The following is a 21,852-nucleotide window of genomic DNA, read 5'->3' on the forward strand; positions in this document are numbered from 1 at the left end:
AATATTGAGAGAGAGACAGTGCCATCTAGTGTAGTGTAAGCAATCTAATGTTAGCATGCAGCACACTGTGGCAGTTGCTTAATTTTGAATCATAGAGCAAAAGAAAAGGCTGAGTTGGAAGGGCTTATCAGGATCATTGGATCCAACCCCTGATCCTGTGAAGAACATTCCAAACATCACATCATCTGTCTGAGAGAGTTGTCCAAATGCTTCTTGAACTCTGTCAGGCTGTTGTTGTGACCACTTCCCTGGGGAGCCTGTTCCAGTGCTCCACCACCCTCTGAATGTAAAACCTTTTCCTGATATCCATCCTAAACCTCCTCTGACTCAGCTTTGTGCTGTTTCCTCAAGTCCTGTAACTCGTCAGGGGAGTGAAGAGATCAGTGCCTGCCTCTTCTCATCCCCTCATGAGGAAGTTGTAGACTGATGTGAGATCTCCCCTCAGTCTCCTCTTTTCCAGGCTGAACTAATCATCAGCCATTTTTCATAAGGCTTTCCCTGCAGACTGCAAAATCCTTGTGGCTTTCCTCTGGATGCTCCCCATTAGTTTACTGTGTTTTTATATTGTGTCCCCCAGAGCTGCCCCCAGCCCTGGAGGTGAGGCTGCCCCAGCTCAGAGCAGAGCAGGACAATCCCCTCCCTTGCCCAGCTGGCCATGCTGTGCCTGATGCCCCCAGGACAGGGTTGGCTCTCCTGGCTCATGTTCAACTTGCCCCTGGCCAGGACCCCCAGGTCCCTTTCTGTGGCACTGCTCTCCAGCCTCTCCTTCTCTGGTCTATCCACACGTTCAGGATTGCCCCATCCCAGGTGCAGAATCTGGCACTTGCCCTTGTGCTGGTGGTTGCCCATCTCTCTGATTTGTTGAGGTCTCTCTGCAGGGTCTTTCTGCCCTCAAGGGAGCTGACAGCTCATTCCAATTTATTGTCACTGGCAAATTTACTTAGTATTCCTTCAAGTCCTGCATCCAGATTGTTAATGAATGTTTTGGAAAGTGTCTGCAGTATGTTCTGTAAAACGCAATTAGTAAACTGGAAAGTTAAATACTTTTGAAGAAATAAAGTGTGAAAGAGGGTAGCATCCAAATAAGATTACTTGTAAATTATGTTGAGGCAGCACAACATGACTCTCATTCATTAACGCCAGGAGCAGAACAGCCATAAGTGTAACACTTGTCTAAAATGTAACACAAATGACTTCTAGGTGAGCAGTGTACTACCACAACTACATTTGACCTTGTCAGAGTCCATTTAAGTGCCCCTATGGACACTGAGGTTTGCTGTGAAAATCTACCTCAGCATACATGTTCCTGTAGCATAACCATTCCTAGTGTGAGTGGAGTCTTCCCAGACCTCTTCTCCCCAAAGCTGCCTGTTTCCTTACAGCTGATCCTTTTTCTCACTGACATTCCCATGCACTGGCTTTATCACACACTGGGGTTATGCGAGCTCCCTCTGTCACAGTGGTGAGAGAGAGGTACCTTCAGAAGTGAAAAAAAACAAACCACTTGTATGAATTCATTACTCAAGGAATCTGTTTATCTCCCTGGAGTATAAATAAAGCCTTGTTGCCTGAATTCAGCCAATGGAAGTTGACTAAGATGAATTCTTTATCTATCATCACCACGATAGATTGCATCACTTGGTGCCTGTACTATAATATCAATGGGATCCATGAAAGAAACAGTGGGAAAGAAATGAAAGACATTCCAATGTATTGAGGCTTTTTTGTTGTCTGGCATTTGTTCTTGGAACTTGTTTTGCCACACCTTTATATTTTACTTTTATTGCCTCATAAGTGCTATTCATGTCTTTAATCAGACAAGGATTGGCTGCTGATCTGAATGCTTTTAAGCTTGTTTTGCTCCACAAAGTTCAGCCAGGTGGTGATCCAGCATATAATTTAACTTGGAAAAACTACATAGAGGCCAGCCTTGCAAGCTGACATTGTGTACAGCTGTGCCAGAACATCAGAGTCTGATTCACAACACTCCAGTGCTAATGAAAAGATTATCATTGACCATGTTCTGGTTCAGGTTGAAGTGGAGGGCACACATGAGCTGTACATAGTGGATATTGCCTATGAAGTTTGTGTTTTACTATGTGTTTTACTACCCTAATGAGTAGCTCTGAGTCACTAGAAATTGTAGAGACTGTTCCCATAAGAAACATTCATTCAAGTTCTAGAAAATATGTAGGGGAAAGATTGAAATTCTCAAAATCCTGTAGGTATACAGGATCTGGAAGAGTTTACAGAACTATTTTCTGAGCATGTGCATAGTATTCTGATATTACCAACTGACAGTGTCAGCTCTTCAAAATCAATTAAAATTAATAATGAAGGAGCACATGTATTCACATTTGCTGAATGTCATGAGTAAACTACCCAATGGAGAAGCTTTCTGCTTCCAAAAACTGCTGTGTCTTGGAAAATATTCTCATTTGACTTCCTCAGTCAATGACTTGGTGGTTCCCTTGATTTGAATTTTCACTTCAGTTTCAGGAAGTTTGGCTTCTTTTGTATCAGTTCAAGGGTTTGTAGGGCAACTGATGACATCTGAATTTATGAAATTTCAGGGCCCCCCTGGCACTCCAGGACTTATGGGCAGCCCTGGGGCAAAAGGAGAACCTGGAGATTTTACTTATGATACTATCCTGAAAGGTGAAAAGGGAGAACCTGGTTTCCCAGGACAGCCAGGCGTTCCTGGAAGAGAAGGAAGACCAGGAAAAGATGGATTTCCAGGTCCCCAGGGTCCAAAAGGAGTGGCGGTATGTTTGTTTCTTTATATTTACATACTGTCCTACTGTGTGCTTATTTGTGTTTGCTTACTGTGCTGTACATTCTGTCTTTCAGAGCAGAATTCACATTCTTTTGTGCCCTTTTGTGCTTTATGTTTATTGGCCTCATTCATTTTTCCACATCTATTTCTTACCTTGAGTAGAGTACATTCTTCCTCAGAAGATGATTCCATTTTCACTGGAAGTAGTGAGGAAGACAGTTCTTCAACAACAGACTATTTCAGAGCTAGGTTTTTCATACCATTTCTTTTTACATGTCATGCAAATAAGTGGTCTGACTCAAATGTATTCAGCATGACTTGTTACTTTCAAGACTATAGAGAAAAGGTTCAGACACAGACAGTAGTTTTATGCCTTTCTGCCTTTCTCACAACTTGATAGTGAGAACTAGTATGAATGTTTTAGCTGATATTTGGAGATGATTGAACAAATGCAGTTAGAAATTGTGAAGACAAGATTCAAGTCTGTTCTAGCATATTTCTCTTTTTGTGGAAACGAATTCTTCAAAATCTTGTGCTGATACAATTCAGCTGCTGTGGGTATGGAGCTGAATGTGGAGCTCACCTCTGCTCCCAGATCCCATATTGGAAACATAACCTACATGTTAGTTAGCTGCATTGCTAGATGTGCTACTCCACATAGAACCTAGTTCTGTTTCCATTGAACTCAACAGAAAAAAATCTACTTTCTTCAACATTACAGATACCTGTGCTAAATCCCAGTTGCAAAATATTCAGAGAGGATGATGTGTTCTGTCTTGCCAGCCAGGCAAGAGGTACACTTATACTTTCCAAAAATTAGGGTACAGCTGGCTTGAAAGGAGAACGTGGTCCCCCTGGCCAGCCTGGATTCCCTGGAGTGCGTGGTGAAAGAGGCTTTCCTGGCCCTCCTGGGGTAGGTGCTGCAGGATTACCTGGTGAAAAAGGAGACAGAGGCTTTGCTGGAACCCCAGGTTTACCAGGACTTCCAGGTAATGCTATAATGTGTTTGAAAATATACCCTCCCTAAAAAAAATGTGCCCTTTAAATGTTACAGCCTAGAATATCATCAAAATATAAATAAATATATGAAATAAAATGATTTTATAATTTAAATAATTGTTTTCTTTCAGTAGTATAATTACAAATTTTTGGAGGCAGTTTTCTTGAAGAATTTGATAGGTGAAATGGGATGGTTTACATTCTTCCTAGATTTTTATGAATCTTCTACCAAAAAAACTTCATAACAAGTCACTTGTAATGGCATGGATGAACTGATAATGCTGTCAAGGTAGAACTCCCTTGTTTTATTTCATCAATTCCTGTACTCTAATACAATTTTACATTTACAGGGGCAAAGGGTGAAGCAGGACGAACGATATCGCTCCCTGGACCTCCTGGGGCTGATGGCCTTCCTGGGCCTCCTGGCTTTCCTGGACCCCAAGGTACAGCAATCTGTTAATCTTTGTTTGGTTATCAGGATGGTTCTGTTCCCCAGAAGTTAGCCTTTGTGTTAACATTTGTCTTGTTTCTATTTGCAAAGGTGACAAAGGGAATCCCGGGCTTCCAGGTAGACCTGGCCTACCAGGAGAAAAAGGTGCTGTTGGGCAGCCAGGTATAGGGTTCCCTGGACCTCCAGGTCCCAAAGGTAAGATAAAGCTATCCATCTAACAGAGCTGGTGTAACTGGAGTGTGGATGGAGGCCTCCACTGTCACCCAGCCATAGCTGCATGGGATTTGGGAGGGGCAGCTGAAGAAGCTCCCTTGCAAAAGTCAAGCAGCACCAGAGTGAGCATTCTTTGATAGAGTTCAGCTGCACACTTGCTGCACACTTGCTCTGTGTAGTGCAGTGGTGCACCTACAGACAATGCCACAGCTACTGCCAAAATAGAACTGATATAGTACAGCATCTTATATTGCATCAGCTGAAGTTGCTGAGATGAGATGACCCTTCTGAGAGATGAAAAACAATGTGTGTCAAAATAATATGCTGACATAACAGTTGTGAGCCAGAGCCTACAGCTCTGCTGGGTCCCAGATAGCTGAGAGCGGCTTGGTTAGAATTTCAGCTTACTCAACATAAGTGTAATCTTCCCTCCATGGCCATTGTCAGGGTATGCAAGAACCTTAGAGGGAGTCTAAATGTTTTGGATTTTTTGGACATGTATTTCACAGTACTGCTGCTCATTTAGAACTAGATGACTGGACTTTCAGCAGCAAGCTCAATTACCAAAATTCTTTTGTGTCTTCATTATTATTTTTTATGATTCCACACACCAATGAACTGAGAGGGTCAGAAATTTAATAAGGAGAAAGGGCATATTTTTCTCTGTAACCACGGCTGGTTCCTCTGAGACTGCATTGGGACCTGAACAGAAAAGGCCCATTGTATCTAGAAAAGAATTGCTGTATGCACTTTGATGCCAGATGAAAGAAATGACACATGAAATATATTTCTTCAAAGGACCCTTCCATGAACTCAGCTCTGCCCAATGACATCCTGGGGTCTTGGCCTAAAAGCTGGATTTCTGCCTGTTTTGTGTGAATCTGTTGTGTGTGTGCTGATGTTGAGTGAGTGCTACCTTTAAGGGATTTGCAGAGTGTTGTAGGTATTCCACTTTCATTTCCAAGGTGCAGTTCATGGGATGGCTCTGGCACAGAAACCTTCTGTATGGAACCTACAGCAGGATATGTAGGAGGTGTCACAGGACATACACTGCACAAAAGGTGTTGATTCACAGGTGGACTTTGCTCTGCATCCCTCAGTCTGATGCACCACACATTAAGTTGCCTTTTCCGAAGAAGACTTTGGGAACCCAGTTTTGCGGATGTTTCTCATAAGGGAGATGGGAGATGAACCCACAAGGCTGTTTATTTGAGAGGAGACACTCACCATTTATTTCTTCTGGGTGGTTGTTTCTGATCAGAAGCCATCTGCTTCACAAAAGTCAGTGTTTGAATCTTTTTGGGACATTTGCATACTGGCATGCCTAGAAGTTTGACTAACTAGATCTTTTTTAACACATTCCTGTGAATTGTTCAGTTTAGAGGCTTAAAGAAACAACAGAGGTCATTTACAGACAGAGACAGTAATGATGTGACTGTAGTTTTGTTTTGCTTTGTTTTATAGGTTTCCAAGGTCAGCCTGGCTCACCTGGTCTGCCAGGAACTCCAGGAACCCCTGGTCTGGATGGCTTGCCAGGAGTTCCAGGTTTACAAGGCCAAAAGGTAGATATCAGCTGCTGATACTCTTATCTGTGACTCCCCATGTTGACAGGAGCATGTGTAAGGAAAAACAATTTAAAAGTTGGCCAAGCTGCCTTTCATTTTATGCTTCCCACTGTGCTCACAAGGGGACAGAGTAAATGGATTAATGCCTGACATTAATACTTCCCAAGGGCTTACAGCTCTCCCCTGAAGTCATGTATAGAGGTCTATACATTAGCCCTATACTGCATGATTTAAATACATTTGATAAATGATTCCTTGGATTTGATGTGTTGATTCCTACTCTGTTGTGTTTATTTGGCTAGGGTGAACCTGGTGTTGGTCTACCTGGCCCTAAGGGGTTGCCAGGCCCCCCTGGCCCAGCTGGAATCCCTGGAGAAAAGGGAAGTCCAGGGCTGCCTGGTTTACGTGGCGAGCAAGGCTTTCCTGGCATACCTGGACAGCAAGGATTCAGAGGTAATATCACTGGAAAAATGCAGTTTTGTGTTTGTGCTTCTTTTTAAAGTCACTCTCCCACAGACGCAGCAAAAAGTCTATTAATCACTGAACTATCCTAGTCCTTGGGGAGTCTCAGGGATATCTCTGGGAATTGCCCCTTTCCCTTCCTGTTTTTTCCTACCAGCAGCAGCAAATGCTTACAGCAAAGAGCCTTTCTTCCACGCCCAGGCTGGGAGGTGTTGGCAGCTGAATGAGGTCTCTGTGGCCATGTGCTTCCAAAACCCCTGTCTGGCACCTTCAGCAAGCAGGATGCAGCAGCATCAGAGAATGCTTGTTCCATATTGCTCTGTCTCCCTGCAGGTGACCCTGGCCTCCCAGGCCTCCAAGGCCTGCAGGGCCCTCCAGGAGCCCCGGGGCTGGGCCCCCCAGGACTGCCAGGACCTGCCGGGCAGCCGGGACCCCAGGGACCGCCAGGTGAGCAGAGAATGCTGCCATGGCCCTGCTTGAGAGCAGAGTTTTGACATGAGTGCTAACACAGGTTAAAGTGTTGCTTGAGAACCTTTTGCAGCGGGAGGTTGATGTGGGCAGATGGGGGGACATGCCAGTGGGCCAAAATGCAGGGTGAGGCCTCCTGAGAGAGTTGCTGCCATTGGGATTGGTGTCCTCAGGTCTTTGTGGGTAATAGATACAGGTTCAAAGCCTCTCCTAGGAAATGAGGACTGGTTCTGCTGTCTGCCTTTGAGTCTTCATCCTCCATGCCATGTAATTTGTGAGTCACGGTGGGCATGGTCAGATATGCTGATTAATGGTTTTCCTTGTTTTTGCTAGGGACTAATCCTGTATCTTCTATTTTTCCTAGGATTTCCTGGAGTAAAAGGAGAAAGGGGCTTCCCTGGTGTCCCAGGTCTAGATATGCCAGGACCAAAAGGGGACAAAGGAAGCCCGGGCCAGCCAGGAGTGCCAGGCTCTGTGGGGTTACCTGGCCTGCCAGGTCCCCAGGGGGCTGTGGGGCTGAAAGGATCAGCAGGTAACACCTTGTCCCTCAGAAATCAGCATCTCTGACAGCTGTTTTAACTTGTGGTAGCACACCCTTTCACTCAGTTAGGAACTGATTGACCAAACAGCCCAGGCTTGGGAAAACACATGGATTGATGTCTGTGAAGCAGCTCTGTGCACATGTAACTGAGCTGCTGCTGAAGTCCTTGCATGGTGCAAATCCAGTAGGTTGAAGGAACTAGCCTCTCTCCTGTAATAATGACAGGGGATTATTCTGCACAGTTTTAGTGACAGAGCATGGTTTTAATAATGCCTTTGTTATGACATCATTGTTTGCTGTAATAGGAATTTTTAAGAATTTGTCAAAAACCTGTTACCAACTATTTTCCTCTGGTTTTCATAATACTGTTTTTACTGTTGTTTTCTCTATTAGGCTGTTTTAGTTTAATCATCCTCTTTGTCCTATTTTTCCTTGAGTAGTGCAACTCTTAATATGATAGGCAGTAAATAATTCTGTTTCTTGTACTTCTCTACACTGCTTGCTTTATTTTTTTATTTAATTCACTCTTCTCCTTTGGCTTCAGGACCCAAAGGAGAAATGGGAGTTATGGGAACTCCTGGATTGCCAGGAACACCTGGACCAGTTGGAGATCGAGGGTTACCTGGTGAAAAAGGTAAGAGAGATATTTTCTCAAAGTAAAATTGTAAACCCTACCTTTTCCCCAACAGAAGTTGGGAAATAACTGAAGATAAGGAGTATATTTGCCCTAAGGAACAGTTTATGTCAAGTAACTTTCCTCTAAGTTAGAAATAGTATGAAAAGCCATAGCCTAGGAGCAGTCGTGTGTTCTTGGCACCAAGACATGATTTTTGTCCATTCTTCAATTATATATGGGTTTGCTAGGTGTAGGGCTGCTATAGGTATTACTCCAGTAAAAATACACTATTTGAAATTGTTAAAAGCCAGCAGAAAGGTCTTAATTAAGAGCCTCAGATAATGCTCTGTTTTACTGCCAAACTCCCATCCTTATTGTTCAAGAGTCTAAAATTAATGGCTGTGAATTGGGAAAAATATGTCAACTTTCTGACAGAGCTATTGTGAAGCATAAAAAACAGAATTCATAGGAGCTGTTCCAGAACATGGTATTTGGTGTTCAAAATCTGAATAAATAGCTAATTTAATTTGTTGTTGTCTACTAAATATTTTTGCAAACTTTCATATGCCTGTATAACATTCAGTGCTGTGTCTTTATAGGTAGCCAAGGTTTCAAAGGTGTAATTGGACCACAGGGAGATCCTGGTGTTAAGGGAGATAAAGGTGAAGCTGGTCTCCCAGGAAAACCTGGAACAATAGACAACATGGACATGGTTAGCCTCAAAGGCCAGAAGGGAGATCAAGGAGAAAAAGGTAACTTTATTCTCTAACTGTGAATAAGTGGAATTAACACTCATATACTATCATTCAGCAGTACTTTGAATTCAGTTTTGCATTAGTTTTAGGCAACAGTTTTTAAAATAAAATCAAGGTGTTTCACAAAACAAATATAGATATTTTTCTGGTGTTTTTCAGCTCTGTAGAAAAAAAAAGATTAATCACAGAGCAAAAGCATTTTGGTTGAATAGAATAGGTTCAATTTGTCCTTTTATAATTGTTTTTTTTTTATCTCTTTAATCAGAAGACTCTCTGAAAAGAAAAGAAATTTTAAAAGTAAAAGCTAGAGCTTTCCAGAAGGGAAAAGCTGTCTTTCATGTGAAATGTGTAGCTGTGGCCATGAAGATCAACTGATAATTTAAGAGAAAAAGTGAGCAGCCTTTTTTGAGATGTGTTTCTTTGTGACCTGAATAAAATTCAGGAAAGAAATGCATTTATGCCACTGATACCAACAGATCTATTTATGTCAGTTTAGAAACATCTGGAAGTATGTAGGAGAAAGGAAATCAGTTTTCTGTTTAGAAACTTCATGGTTATAGATTTGTTAGCTTTTTTGGATAATATATGCTCTGAGAATGGTTTGATTGACTTGAGTCACTCCCCAGTTTGGCTGCATCCTTGTTAAAGTGCACATTGCTGAAATAAGCAAAGTACTTCTACTCAGGCCTGACTAGAACGAAATTTCCCTTTCTTGAAACAACAGCTGACTGAGTTTGTGATTAGCTATTTCTTAGTCCCTTAGTTCTGGACTACTGCCTATGTAATAATTTTTCATTTTGTATGCATGTTTTTGACTTCTTACACACACATGGTTCATTCTACTTTTTGATTTTCACTGTGATGATTTTCAAGCTTCACTCCAACTCTTCAAAATCCTTCTGTAGTCTAATCCTGTCCTCTTTCTGAGCCTTTCCTACTGAGTGTCTTCTGTACATTTCATCAGTGTATTCCAGGGCAGACTCCTTTCCAGTTTGACAGTGAATCACTAATAACTATACTATGTTGTATTTGAACTGTGGAAACAGGAGAATATCCCAGTCTTAGCTACCTCTTATCTCCATGTCCTGGCTAATTGTCAGAAGGAGATCTGGGCTCACGTGTTCTGGTTGGGTCTCAGAGAAACCTGGGCATGTGGGTAAGTAGTGCCTTGCAGCTTGGGCAGCCAGGGACTGCAGGGGAGGGCATGAGCAAGTGTGGAGTACATCTGCCCTTCAGCTGAGATGCAGCTTCTGAGAGTACTTTTAATGAAGCTCCCAGCCTGTAGTTCATCTACATTATTTTTTCTCATTTGTTTCTGATCTTGGTATATACAGTGGTATGTAAAGTCTTAAAACCACATAGGTTGTTTTCACTATTTCCTTATCTACTGCTGGCATGTAGGATGATTAATTTTATTTTGTTTCTAGAAATCTAAATTAGGCACGCTTGTCACATGCAAATAAAGAAACCTTTGCTGAGAAATTCAAATGGTCAATTTCTTTGGTTTCTAATTTACTAATCTTTCCAGCACTAACAATGCATGCTTGCAAGCTTCTGTGCTCTACCTTTTCCTGACCACACATGGTCTACAGATTGGCCTGGCTCACACAGCCTGGAAGAGTAGGTTCCAAAGAGATCCCAACCTGCAAATTTCTGCTCTTATCTCATCCTCTTCAACAAAAAGATACTTAGTACCAGCAGAGAAAAATAATTTGACTCCATAACTTTGCTGGTCTTTTGGCTGCCTTCATTCCTCTAGACATGAATATCACAGTAATGTTTTCAGAAGCTTCCAAAATACAAACTTTGCAGAGAAGACATGGAATTTTTATGGCATATTATCAGTGATGCTTAATGAAGAAAATTGGGTTTGGACATCTTGAAATGTTTTTAATAAAAGCTGGTTGCTTGAAAGCATTCAGTGACTTATCTTCAATAACCTGTTGTCCTGCAGCTCTATGTAACACTAACAGAATTGTTTATGAGCAAAAGGCATGGACATAGAGTTGGTGAAGAGGCACACTACAGAGTAAGAGATAAAGCCTTCTGAAGGTGCTATAACATTAATTGGAACAGGGAAAACAGCAAATTTCTAGCTGTTTACTAGTTTTTCAAATGTGCCTCTTTAGAGAGCTGAACAGTCAAATAAATAATTTCTGTTAAAACATGTCAGCCACTTTTCAAATAACTCATTAATCTAACCCAAACACACATTCATTTCAATTTCTTTTATAGATATTACTTGCTCTGTAATTTGCACAGACACCCATAAAATTGCAATAATTTTCAGCCTTTCCAGTACTGGTTTAATGATTAGAAAGTTGTGTTTTACTCAGGTATTTCCTTGTTCAGCAGAGAGAAGCAACAGTGATCAAAAATTATCTAGAAGGGTTATTATATGTAATTACAGTAAATTGTAATAAAACTGTTCTCACTGTGTTTTTTTCCTTTTTGGTGTCCAGGGGACCATGGAGAAGCAGGAGAAAAAGGGCTACGTGGGGATTATGGAGAACCAGGAATTCCAGGGCGGGATGGTGAACCTGGTACTCCGGGACAACCAGGTATGTCTGAAGCAAACTGCAGACAGAATAAAATATCTGTTTGTCAGGTATTTTAAACCTTGGTAAAGAATGGGATTCTTAATTTCTCTGTTGTCCATAGGACCAAAAGGTGATCAAGGCCCCCCCGGGTTCCCAGGAGATCCAGGAGTTCCAGGACAAAAAGGATCGGTTGGTGAAATGGGTTTACCAGGTACTAATTGCTAGGAATTCTTTTTTTTTTTTTTTCCTCAAGTTAATATAGAACATTATGAGAAGCATTATGAGTATGGAATGTTGTTGGTGTGGATCTACTAAATAATTGCACTGTTTGCAGTGACTGAATGTTAGGATTTTGGGACATTGCTTTTCAATCCTATTATGATATACAAATAATAGGATGGTTTCCTTAGTTTCTATGTGCAAATCCTTTAGCTGAATGTTTAGGTTTTCTATATTTGTTTCAGTCAGACAGTTTTTTGAGTGGTGTCTGTTTGTCTGTCTCTGTCTCTGTTAGTCTGTGAACTGCATTAAGCTTCTTGTGTATTTTCCCCCTTCTAAAAGGTTTGGTGAGTTGTTGTGTCTGACCCTGAGTGTCAATTATGAACTGTAAGGGTCTGGGAATAATATTGTGGAAGGGACTGGTAAAGAATAAAATGGAGAAAAACCTCTAACTCAACATGGAAACTTAATCTCCATTGGGATGGCCTTGTGTCTAGCATATTTAGGAAATCAGTGTGAAAGTCTGAAATGGTGATTGAGGACAGAAAAATGTGCAGCAGAAGAGCCATTTTGTTACTGTAGATTGATCAGAAATTATTCAAGTAAAAAAAAGTTTTATTCAGTTCCTATTTTTAGCAAGATCTTTGTTTACTCTGAATTCAAGATTATGCCAATTTCCTATGAGTAGAGTTATCATCCCATAAAAAACTCCCATTTAGAGAATGAATCTCAAAGGAAAATTTACTTACTTTTATAGCTCTGAACAGCTAAAGCAACACTGAAACATCACTGTCAACACTGGCTCTGATGCACCCATTTTTCCCTTCCCTTTACCTAGGAACACCTGGAGAAAAGGGTCTTCCTGGAGTACCAGGTTCACCAGGCACACCAGGGTTCCCTGGGCAAAAAGGTGAAAAAGGAGACAAAGGAGCACCAGGTTTTCCGGGAATTGGCTTTCCAGGGGCTCCTGGTGAGAAGGTATTTATACTCATAAGGATTTTATTATCTCTACCAAGCACTTAAAAAGATGCTGTTGGCCTCTAAGCTGTTTTGTTATATTTTCTATTATGCTAATTAAACTGCCTTATGAAAAACTGGAAAGTTGTGCAGGTTATATGCATTCTGTTTGATGGAACCAATATCTCCAGTGTTCTTTTTTATTATCTCTGGTCAAGATAGGCTGATTCACTGTGCTAGAAATGTAGGGAAGGGGAAGAACTTTTCAAAATACTAAGTCAATAATGCAAAAAGGGCATTTTATGTACAGAGCAAATAATCTACACTAAAATGATGTTACTGTACTTTTTCAAAGATACTCTACAGTGCTCAGATCCTACTGAAAAATGAACTGCATTAATACTGTCTGTAAAGTTTAATTTAGTCTCTAATAGTAGCTAATAGGATTCTCATTTGTTTCATATTCCTTTTCCTAGCTTTACAATGACAGCTATCATGAATTTTTAAGTAAAAATGGTAAAAATAATACCTGCTTAGCTGGTAGCAAACTTCCTGAGGATTCAAAAAAAGACTTTTTTAAGATGATGAAGTGTAATATGTAAGTTAAGAGCTAATTTTGAAATGACTTTGTATAACCATCCTAAAAATGCATAGAAAACTGCTCATTTTCAAATATAGGTATTAAGCAATTGCTAGATTTGTTAAAAACTCTGATAGTGGAATTTAACCAAATTTAGCCAAATTTAATCCTGAATTACGTTGTATAGGAATGGAAAAACAATGGAATTCTTTAAAAGTCGGATGAGGGGTGACATCTACCACTGCATACAGAAAAAAAACCTGTTTCTGAATTAATGCCTGGATTTTATGTGTGCTGCTTCTTCTAGGGAGAACCAGGAAGAACGGGCAGTCCAGGTTTATCTGGAGATAAGGGTGAAAAGGGTAGTGCAGGAATTCCTGGAATGCCAGGTGCCCCAGGTCCCAAAGGATCCCCTGGCATGGCAGGATTTCCAGGCAAGTGTTAATGCTTTTATAAAATATAAAGTGCAATGAAAAATTAAAGTTAAAATTGTACCAACCATCCCACATGGAAACACATTCTTCTTCCTTTCTTTAGGAAGCCCAGGCCGCCATGGAGAAAAGGGTGAAAAAGGACTTCCTGGCTTAAGTGGGATTCCAGGTTTAAAAGGAGAACCAGGTAAAAAAATATAAACCACCAGAGGACACTTAAAATGTTGTTAATCTCCAAGCAGTGGCTAAAACAGTCTTTTGCATTCTACATTAATTTTAGCTCACTATTTCACAGTGTGTTTGTTCATTTCATAAGCAAAAAGGACATTGCTGTTTCCTAGGTAAATCTAAGTCAGTGTAGTGAGGGGCTTGTATTTCTTTTGCACTGTTAGAGGAATACATTTTACCACCTTCCACAAGACTGGTTGTTGTTACAGCTATTACTTCTCTTGTGTCTGAGTTAATTTAAAAACAATTCAGTTGATCTTTATGCCCAAACCTGAATCGCCACATTAGTAACATTTCACAGCTGTTAAAAAGGAAATAGAGTATGGAGGAGAGTAAGTCCATTGCTATTGTGCAAATTTTTGATCTTGGAGTCTTCTGTTCTCAGTTTTTTTGCTGCAGGACACATCATCTTACAGGACAATAGACTGTGCTGTTCACAAGTCTTTGCTGGAGTTTCTGCATTCTGAACTCACTGCAATTCATGATAATTAGCTGTGTCAAAATCTTTAATACTTGAGCCCTGTCTCAGACTGATTTAATTCAGAAGTAAACTCAGTGAAAAGTCACACACTGAAGTCATCACGCAATGTCTGGTTGGTCTTTGTGGGAGCAAAAGAAAAAGTAAAGTTCTTGAGAGAAAAAGAAAAGTCATAGTTAAAATGAAAATGTCTATGATTTTTCAGGTGAACCTGGTGTTCCGGGTCCTGCTGGTGCCATTGGTCAGAAGGGTGAACCAGGTTATGATGGGATTCCAGGTGCAGCTGGTGCAAAGGGTGAACAAGGTACTGTGACATGTTCAGTTCCCATGGTATGAAAGTGCACAGACACAGGTTGCACAAGAGTAGCTGGTAGAAGTGTGTACTGGCTTTGAGTCCTTTGGATGAAACCTTAGAAAATAAAGTCAGTATTGGTGTCTTACCATCATCCAGCATTGCAATGTGATCATTTAGATGAGCAACTGTGTTTAATCAATGTAATCTTAAAAGGATTTCTTTCACAAAAGCTGGTAATACTTTAAAGAATCGTGTTTTGGAATTAATTTCAGCCTGCAGCTTAGCTGTGAAACAGTGGAGCAGCCTTGCCTTTTCTTTGGGTTGGGTTTTCAGTCATACAGGACCCATTGTGCTAAATACAATACCAGTACATAACAAAAACAGCCTCTGCCCTGAAGAGCCTTTTGCATAAGCCATTTATTTGGAGTTTGTATTTCCATAATAGAGTTTTATTCATTACAGGTTAAATGTAAGTACTTTTCCAACTTCTAATTTTTTGCTGTCTCTGTACTACAGGTCTTCCAGGTAGAGGACTTCCAGGATTTCCCGGTGCAAAGGGAGATAAAGGTAAAACACTTAAACAATTCTAGACCTCCTTCCCAACATACTATAACCATAATTCTGTAATGCAGACATACTTTCTACTTCATTCTTTTACATCCAATGCCTTCTCAGAAGCTCTGAGAGGTTCAAATACTGATTTCTGTTACAGTGGCAACATCTTGGAGTTAAATATACCCTAAAATAGGTAATTATTCATAGTGTGGAATTTACTGCAAGCTGTGGTGTGATGAGGTAATATAAATAACTCCTGAATTTTTTTGCTGTGCTTTTGACTCCAAGTATTTCTGTTTTCCTACTAATTTTGCAAGAATCAAAATTTAGTGAGGCTCTGTGCACCTGATAGCTATAGGTAGTTGTTTTGTGGCCAGGATAATATAGTAATTCTTTTGTCTGAATCTGTTTTGCAGCCCAGATGTATTAATTGCTAAAATAGTTATTTACTATAGCTCAGTAGAGCATGTCTAAGCTATGCACAGGAGCATGGTGCAGAGATGCAAAAGATAGCAGAGTCCTGATTTTTCAGATCTCGCTGAAAATTTTTATTGCCTGGGCTCAGGACTTAATAGCTTGGGTACAGCCACATAACTATGAAAATTCAAGTCCCTTATGTTCTTTGAAAAGTGTGTCACTACACTGTGCTGTGAGAATGGTTTGATTGGCTTGAGTCAGTGCTTGTTCAAGGTGTCAGTAATGCATCATGCTCCATTTTATGAAATAAGTATATCCTTAGGATGCAATAGGATGCAATTGATACAGTAGTGAAGGAATGTCAAAGTGCTGTTGATAAAGGAAATTGTATATAATGGTGGAATCTTCAATTTTAACCATGTGGAAAACACAAACAATTCAATTATGAAATTAACATGACATGGCAGATTTTGAAGAACTTACATAGCTTTAAATATCAATGCCCTACCTCACTCATTCATTCTATTAATACAGGAAACTTGTCTGGACAATCCAAAGTAATAAAGCAGATTTTCAGAATATATTTTATTTACCATCTTAGACTATTTAACAGTCATTAACTACACAGTCATTTAACTACATTAACTACTGAAAGCCCTAACGTTAGAGAACTTAATAAATTAAGGAAATTTTCTAATCATAGCTCGGTAGGCATGTAGAGCACTAGATTATGAACACTTCTCTCACCTCCCCATCTCTCATTTTGTCAGCTCTGCTCATTTAAAAGTATCTGGATTTAGAGTAACTATATATTCTACTTACATAGTTTGTGTTCTAATGTATTGTAGTTCCAAAGAAACAAGTCCAGGATTAAAAAACCTTGTTCTGCTCAGGCAGAGAGCCAGGGATAGTGTTCTCTATAAGTTTTGTTTCTCCTGTTATTGTATTTATACCACTTACTCTATATTCTTTTGCTCTATCTAAAATTAGATTGAATTGCTGTTGTTAAGTATTTGTACAAGCCTGAAAGTAAGTACAATGGGTCTAAATCTAGATCTTAGTAAAAAAGTGTTCCAGTTTTCTCCAGGAGCAAGTCCTTTTGTGCTTAGTCAAGCATAGTCACTTGACTATGACAATAATAATTGCTGTGGAGGAAGGGTTTGGGGGCTTTCTAATCTTTGTGTAAGAAGTGGTTGAGAGATGTTGAATGTTAATCTATTTTAAGAGCGACTAAAAATAGCCCAGTGATGAGTTTAGATACGAAAAGATATGTCAGTCAAACTAATTTCCTCATATTTTATATCATAATGTGAAGAATAATAGTTTTCCTGAAGTTTTGCATTTTTATAGAAATTTATGAAATTAAGTGTTTTCAAAAAGAATAAAGCTTACTATGCGTGGATAATAAGGCAGAAGGTTTCAATGATTGTGATCTTCTCTTTAATCACATTCTCTAATTGTTTCAAATCTTAGGTGCAAAAGGTGAAGTGGGTTTTCCAGGATCCCCAGGGAGTCCAGGCATCCCAGGTCTGAAAGGGGAACCAGGATATGCAGGTCCACCAGGCCCTAAGGGGAACCAAGGTCTTCCTGGGCTACCAGGAAGTGCAATTGAAGGCCCTAAAGGAGACAGAGGACCCCAAGGCCAACCTGGTCTTCCAGGTAATTCTTTATCTTTAATATTAAAGTATTGCTGTTCATCAAGGCTAACCTAATTAATTAATCAATAATACAATCAATATTGCATATCTTTGTTTATCCTCTTCTCCTAGGTCAGAGAAAAGCCTTGTTCACAGGCAGTTCTGGCATTATGTCCTAGAACAGGCAGATTTTGTGTCCTCAAGCGGTTTGCTTTGTCCAGAAATCTTTCAAATGTTGAGAAGGTTGCCTCCCATTTCCATGTTTCTCTATGGACTATATTTACTGTTTTGAGACATCCAGTGCTGTATATTCCTATGTCCTAGAGGGTCAATATATTTAAAAATGCCCCAGCTTGGCCTTTCCGTGGCAGTGGCCTGTGCTAGAGGCTAAGAAGGAGAGTGGAGAAGAGCTGCAAAATATCTTTAGCATGTTTATGCCTGAGGATGGACTGTCTGCTTGTTCTGCACATGTGGAAAATTCCCTCTATTTTCAATCATCCACAGGCTAAGAGGTGATTGGATGAGGAGTCTCCCTGCAACTAATTCTCCTGCTTAATTTCTTGAAATGTTACCACAATTATTTTGGTTCTGTCCATTTGTAGACCGTGATTGTCCTCAATCAGATACTGCTGTAAAGCAATTTTGCTACTAAATACTCTTTTCTTCTGTGTTTTAGGTTTACCAGGTCCAACAGGGCCACCAGGACCTCCAGGTCTGAAAGGAGCCAAAGGAGAGCAAGGGAGCAATGGCTGGCCAGGGACTCCTGGGGGTCCAGGGATGAAAGGTGATCCAGGTTTCCAAGGACTGCCAGTAAGTTACTTTTAGTACACTCCAGATTTGCTGAAAGCTGGTTCTTGTAATTAATGGATATATTAATCATACAGGTTCTTGTTCAAAATAGTGATATTTTATGCTCAAAGTACCTTTGGACTCACTGCTGATGATTTAAAGTCAGTTTGAAAGCATTTCAGTGCTCTCCTTGGAAAGGCTGCCCCAGTGAGCTAATGAACTTATTAGAAATTTATAGATAGTGAGTGGTAACATGCAACACCCAAAATATAATTTACAGTGTTTTAACAGTACAGGATGGCTGAAGTACATCCATAAATCCAGTAAATGCATTAGTTGTTAATTTTAAAGGTTGCATATTTCACGATAAATTGCCTTCTGAAAATACCTGAACTGTTTGCTTTTGTTATGAAAGCTTTCAAATAAAGTGCAGTTTCAGTACTGTCACTGCTGAAATATTGCTGCTGATTTAGAACTACAAACAGGCAATACTATTAATACGTTTTTGTCATATATTATTCATTTTCCCTGGCCTAAAATAGTCTCTTTTCAGTATACTAGTGAGAATGAAGTAGAATAGGACAGCCACCCAGAGTAGTTGGTTTTCTATATTCTTTCTCTCAGAGTGTATGATACCTTTTTCCACACTGAAAAATATGCTCTATTTTTAAACTTTTCATTCCTTCTTTCCTACTACTCTGGGAATGGTTATTGTTTAGCACAGAGTAGGAGGCTCAGAGGGAACCTTATCACCCTCTACAACTCCTTGAAAGGAAGTTGTAGCCAGATGGGGGTTGGTCTCTTCTCCCAAGTAACAAGACAGGACAAGGAGACAGCCTCAAGTTATGCCAGAGGAGCTTTAGATTGGATATTAGGAAAAATTTTTTCCCTGAAAGGGTGGTCAGACATTGGAACAAGCTGCCCAGGGAAGTGGTGGAGTCACCATCCCTGGAAGTGTTTGAAAAATATGTGGATAACACCTGAGGTGTTTGGTTTAGTGGTGAGCATAGAGGTGCTGGGTTAATGGCTGGATTTGATGATCTTGAGGTATTTTCCAATCTGAATGGTTCTATTAAGAAAGGACAATAATAGCAGTAAAAATAATATATATGGAAAAAAAGGTGAGAAAATTTGTAGCGAAAAAAGGAAAAAAGACTCAGGAATAAGGTCCTGATATGCAACGCAGGACTTTAAAGGTAATGCAAATATTTAGTGCATCTTTATTTGCATCTGGGAGTCACTTCACAGAGACATTAAAGATTTGATTCCACATTCAGACCTTTTCATGTGTTATACCATACTGTACCATACCACACCAGCTTTGAAGGTAGCAAATTCCAACAAAACACTCCAGCATATTTTCCCTAGTTTAATAATTTGCACTACTTCTGCAGAGAGCTAAATTGCTATACCCCAGGAAATTGTAAAACTTTTCATTGGTTGATATACCAGTCTGAGACTGTTTTGCTGAGCAAGAATGGGAAGTGCCTAAGGATTTTGATTCCATGCCTTCAATCAGAAAAAATGTTTTACTATCCTTGAGCCATAATTCATAGTAGCCAATTGTTAATGCGATGTGAAATGCTGCAGTGAGAGCGATATTAAATATTAAGCTTCTTCTAGTGATACATACTAAGATGAGTTTCTAATGTCTTCATCCTCCTCAGTGTGAAAGGCTCCTGCCCTGATTATGGCTCAATTGCTCATCCAGGTACATCAGAAGGGAGACTTTGTTTCAACATGAGTGACACAACCTGTCAAAAAATTGAATCCAAAAGAAGTAAATGTAGAGATCAGACTGAAATACAAATCTCATGGGTTTTTCCTGTTCGTTTTAGTGTTCAAATGAGAGAAGAAATATTTTCCTGAAATAGTTTTGTTCTGTTTGAAACAGATCCAAAAAGAAGTTGTTTACCAAGCTGTATCTGAAGAGAAAAAAAAGCTTAAGAAATGAATACTGTTGTGGAAAACATATTTTGGTGGAAAGCTTCCAATACACTCCTCTTACAAATATTTTTTATAATTATAACCTAAATATATATATATATATATATATATATATATTTATATATATATATATATTTTTTTTTTTTTTATTAAACCCGTCTCTTTTAATGTGATTGACTCATAAGTGCCTTCTGAATGAAAGTTAGCCCTTCTGTTTTGGGCTTCAGAAGTTGTTATGATATAAAGAAACAGCCATTTCTTTTAACAATCCTTCATACTGTGACTGTGACTGAAGTAAGCTAGGGACTCTTACTTCATTTATGCCTCCCTTAGCACTCTTGAGAGTAGCATTTCTTTTGTTTAACTTTGGATTCTTTGGAAGTTTAACCGTGGGCATCCATTTTTGAACTAGACATCTCTTCTCCCTTTCTAATGAGTGGGAAGAATTAGACATTTGTCGTTCTTCTCACCTTAATATAAACCTGAATGAAAAATCACTCCTGTGTGCCTATGCTGTTGCTCTGCAGATATGATGACTCCTACTGTTGGTATTAGTTTTCACTGGGTATTCAGTTCACATCTTCAGCTTCTGGTTGGTAGGTTACTTAGCAAAGGGATTTTATTTCTTTCCTCCACCTGTGTTCCATGTTTTATTATAGAGGGAACTATAAGTATGACAGTAAGTCATACCAATTCAGCCAGGGAGAAACTCTAAACTATACTTACAAGCTTTTTGCAGATGAACTGCAACAGACAAAAGAAGAAAAGTAAATTGGCAGCCATTTGAATTACAATTTACAGTGCCTTTTGAAATAGGGTCTTGGTTTTCCTTGAAGTGAGGCTACAGCGAACTTGCTACCATTAATTTCAGGGCTGCAGTTTAGAATGGTGAAGGCAGAAGGAGGAGTTCCCATTGTGCTGGAAGTGTTTTAAGTCCTTGAATGTTTTAGCCCTGTTGAAAAGTAAAAATCTTCAGAGGATTATAAATTGTTGAGCATATTTTATTTCATCCCATGTGTAAATGTAGAAGTTTTCAAGTCTGCTGTGGTCTAGAATTACCCCATTTAATTATCTCACTAGCAACCTCCTGCTGGGATTGCACTGAAATTAGTATCTGCTGATCTTACTGATGTTTTTCATAGTAATATGGTCTATGGTTGAGAACCTTTTTACTGGCTGCAGGCTAGTAGGACATCATTCTGATCTGATATCTTTGTGAGGCAAAAAATAATTTAGAAAGAGCAAAGTGTCACTCATGTTCCTGTAGGAGAAGCTTCTCATCTAATTAAGGGAGAGAATGACTATTTCTTAAACTTAATGGCTTTCTCATATTGTATTTATTTCATAGGTTTCCAGTAATACAGAGCCTATTTGTGAGTCATAACATAATAGTGTAGGATAACTATATTTCACATTTTCTTTTATGCAGGGTACACCTGGTTTGCCAGGAGACATTGGTCCTAAAGGTGATCTCGGACCTCCAGGAGTTCCAGGTGTCCCAGGTGAGGAGAAAACTTCACATACTCCTGAAAAGCATGCAAAAATGTCTCTTTCATATCCTTCCTCTCTCAAAAGAGATGCACAAAGAATGTTGACTCTATGCTAATAATGAACAGGACAGTGAAAGTTGCATCAAAAAACATACAAAAGCATTGAGATTTTTCTTAAGGTTTTTTGTCTCTTACCTGTTCTTGCATTGCAAATATTAAATGTGCACTCCTTTTAAAACATGGATGTAAAATTGATTGTTAGATACTACCAGTCAAGAATTTTACAAGATTTTCTTGAGAACTGAAGAGGCAAATGTTATAGCTATATGTGAGGAAAGGGGCTCTGTATGTCTCCCTTGTTGGTTATATTCCTGATACTGTCACCATCATATATATCAAAGCACCAGGTGTATAAAGAAGAGTTATTAATAGAAAAAAACATA

The 21,852-nt window shown here is 39.5% G+C and overlaps 1 protein-coding gene across 1 annotated transcript in view; it reads left to right on the forward strand.

Moving 5' to 3' along the window:
- COL4A1 (collagen type IV alpha 1 chain) overlaps nucleotides 1-21,852 on the forward strand; it is a 116,279-nt gene that overhangs the window by 81,604 nt on the left and 12,823 nt on the right. Inside the window, exons 25-44 of the mRNA XM_056499189.1 lie at nucleotides 2,574-2,765; nucleotides 3,597-3,765; nucleotides 4,126-4,218; nucleotides 4,317-4,421; nucleotides 5,904-6,001; nucleotides 6,307-6,457; nucleotides 6,800-6,913; nucleotides 7,299-7,466; nucleotides 8,020-8,109; nucleotides 8,691-8,843; nucleotides 11,309-11,407; nucleotides 11,508-11,597; nucleotides 12,444-12,583; nucleotides 13,450-13,580; nucleotides 13,684-13,760; nucleotides 14,485-14,583; nucleotides 15,091-15,141; nucleotides 17,020-17,205; nucleotides 17,860-17,993; nucleotides 21,349-21,421. Of these exons, the coding sequence (XP_056355164.1) occupies nucleotides 2,574-2,765; nucleotides 3,597-3,765; nucleotides 4,126-4,218; nucleotides 4,317-4,421; nucleotides 5,904-6,001; nucleotides 6,307-6,457; nucleotides 6,800-6,913; nucleotides 7,299-7,466; nucleotides 8,020-8,109; nucleotides 8,691-8,843; nucleotides 11,309-11,407; nucleotides 11,508-11,597; nucleotides 12,444-12,583; nucleotides 13,450-13,580; nucleotides 13,684-13,760; nucleotides 14,485-14,583; nucleotides 15,091-15,141; nucleotides 17,020-17,205; nucleotides 17,860-17,993; nucleotides 21,349-21,421 (2,413 nt within the window). The remainder of the gene's footprint in view (nucleotides 1-2,573; nucleotides 2,766-3,596; nucleotides 3,766-4,125; nucleotides 4,219-4,316; nucleotides 4,422-5,903; nucleotides 6,002-6,306; nucleotides 6,458-6,799; nucleotides 6,914-7,298; nucleotides 7,467-8,019; nucleotides 8,110-8,690; nucleotides 8,844-11,308; nucleotides 11,408-11,507; nucleotides 11,598-12,443; nucleotides 12,584-13,449; nucleotides 13,581-13,683; nucleotides 13,761-14,484; nucleotides 14,584-15,090; nucleotides 15,142-17,019; nucleotides 17,206-17,859; nucleotides 17,994-21,348; nucleotides 21,422-21,852) is intronic.

This window comes from Oenanthe melanoleuca, chromosome 1 (assembly GCF_029582105.1).
Source record: "Oenanthe melanoleuca isolate GR-GAL-2019-014 chromosome 1, OMel1.0, whole genome shotgun sequence".
NCBI lineage: Eukaryota > Metazoa > Chordata > Aves > Passeriformes > Muscicapidae > Oenanthe > Oenanthe melanoleuca.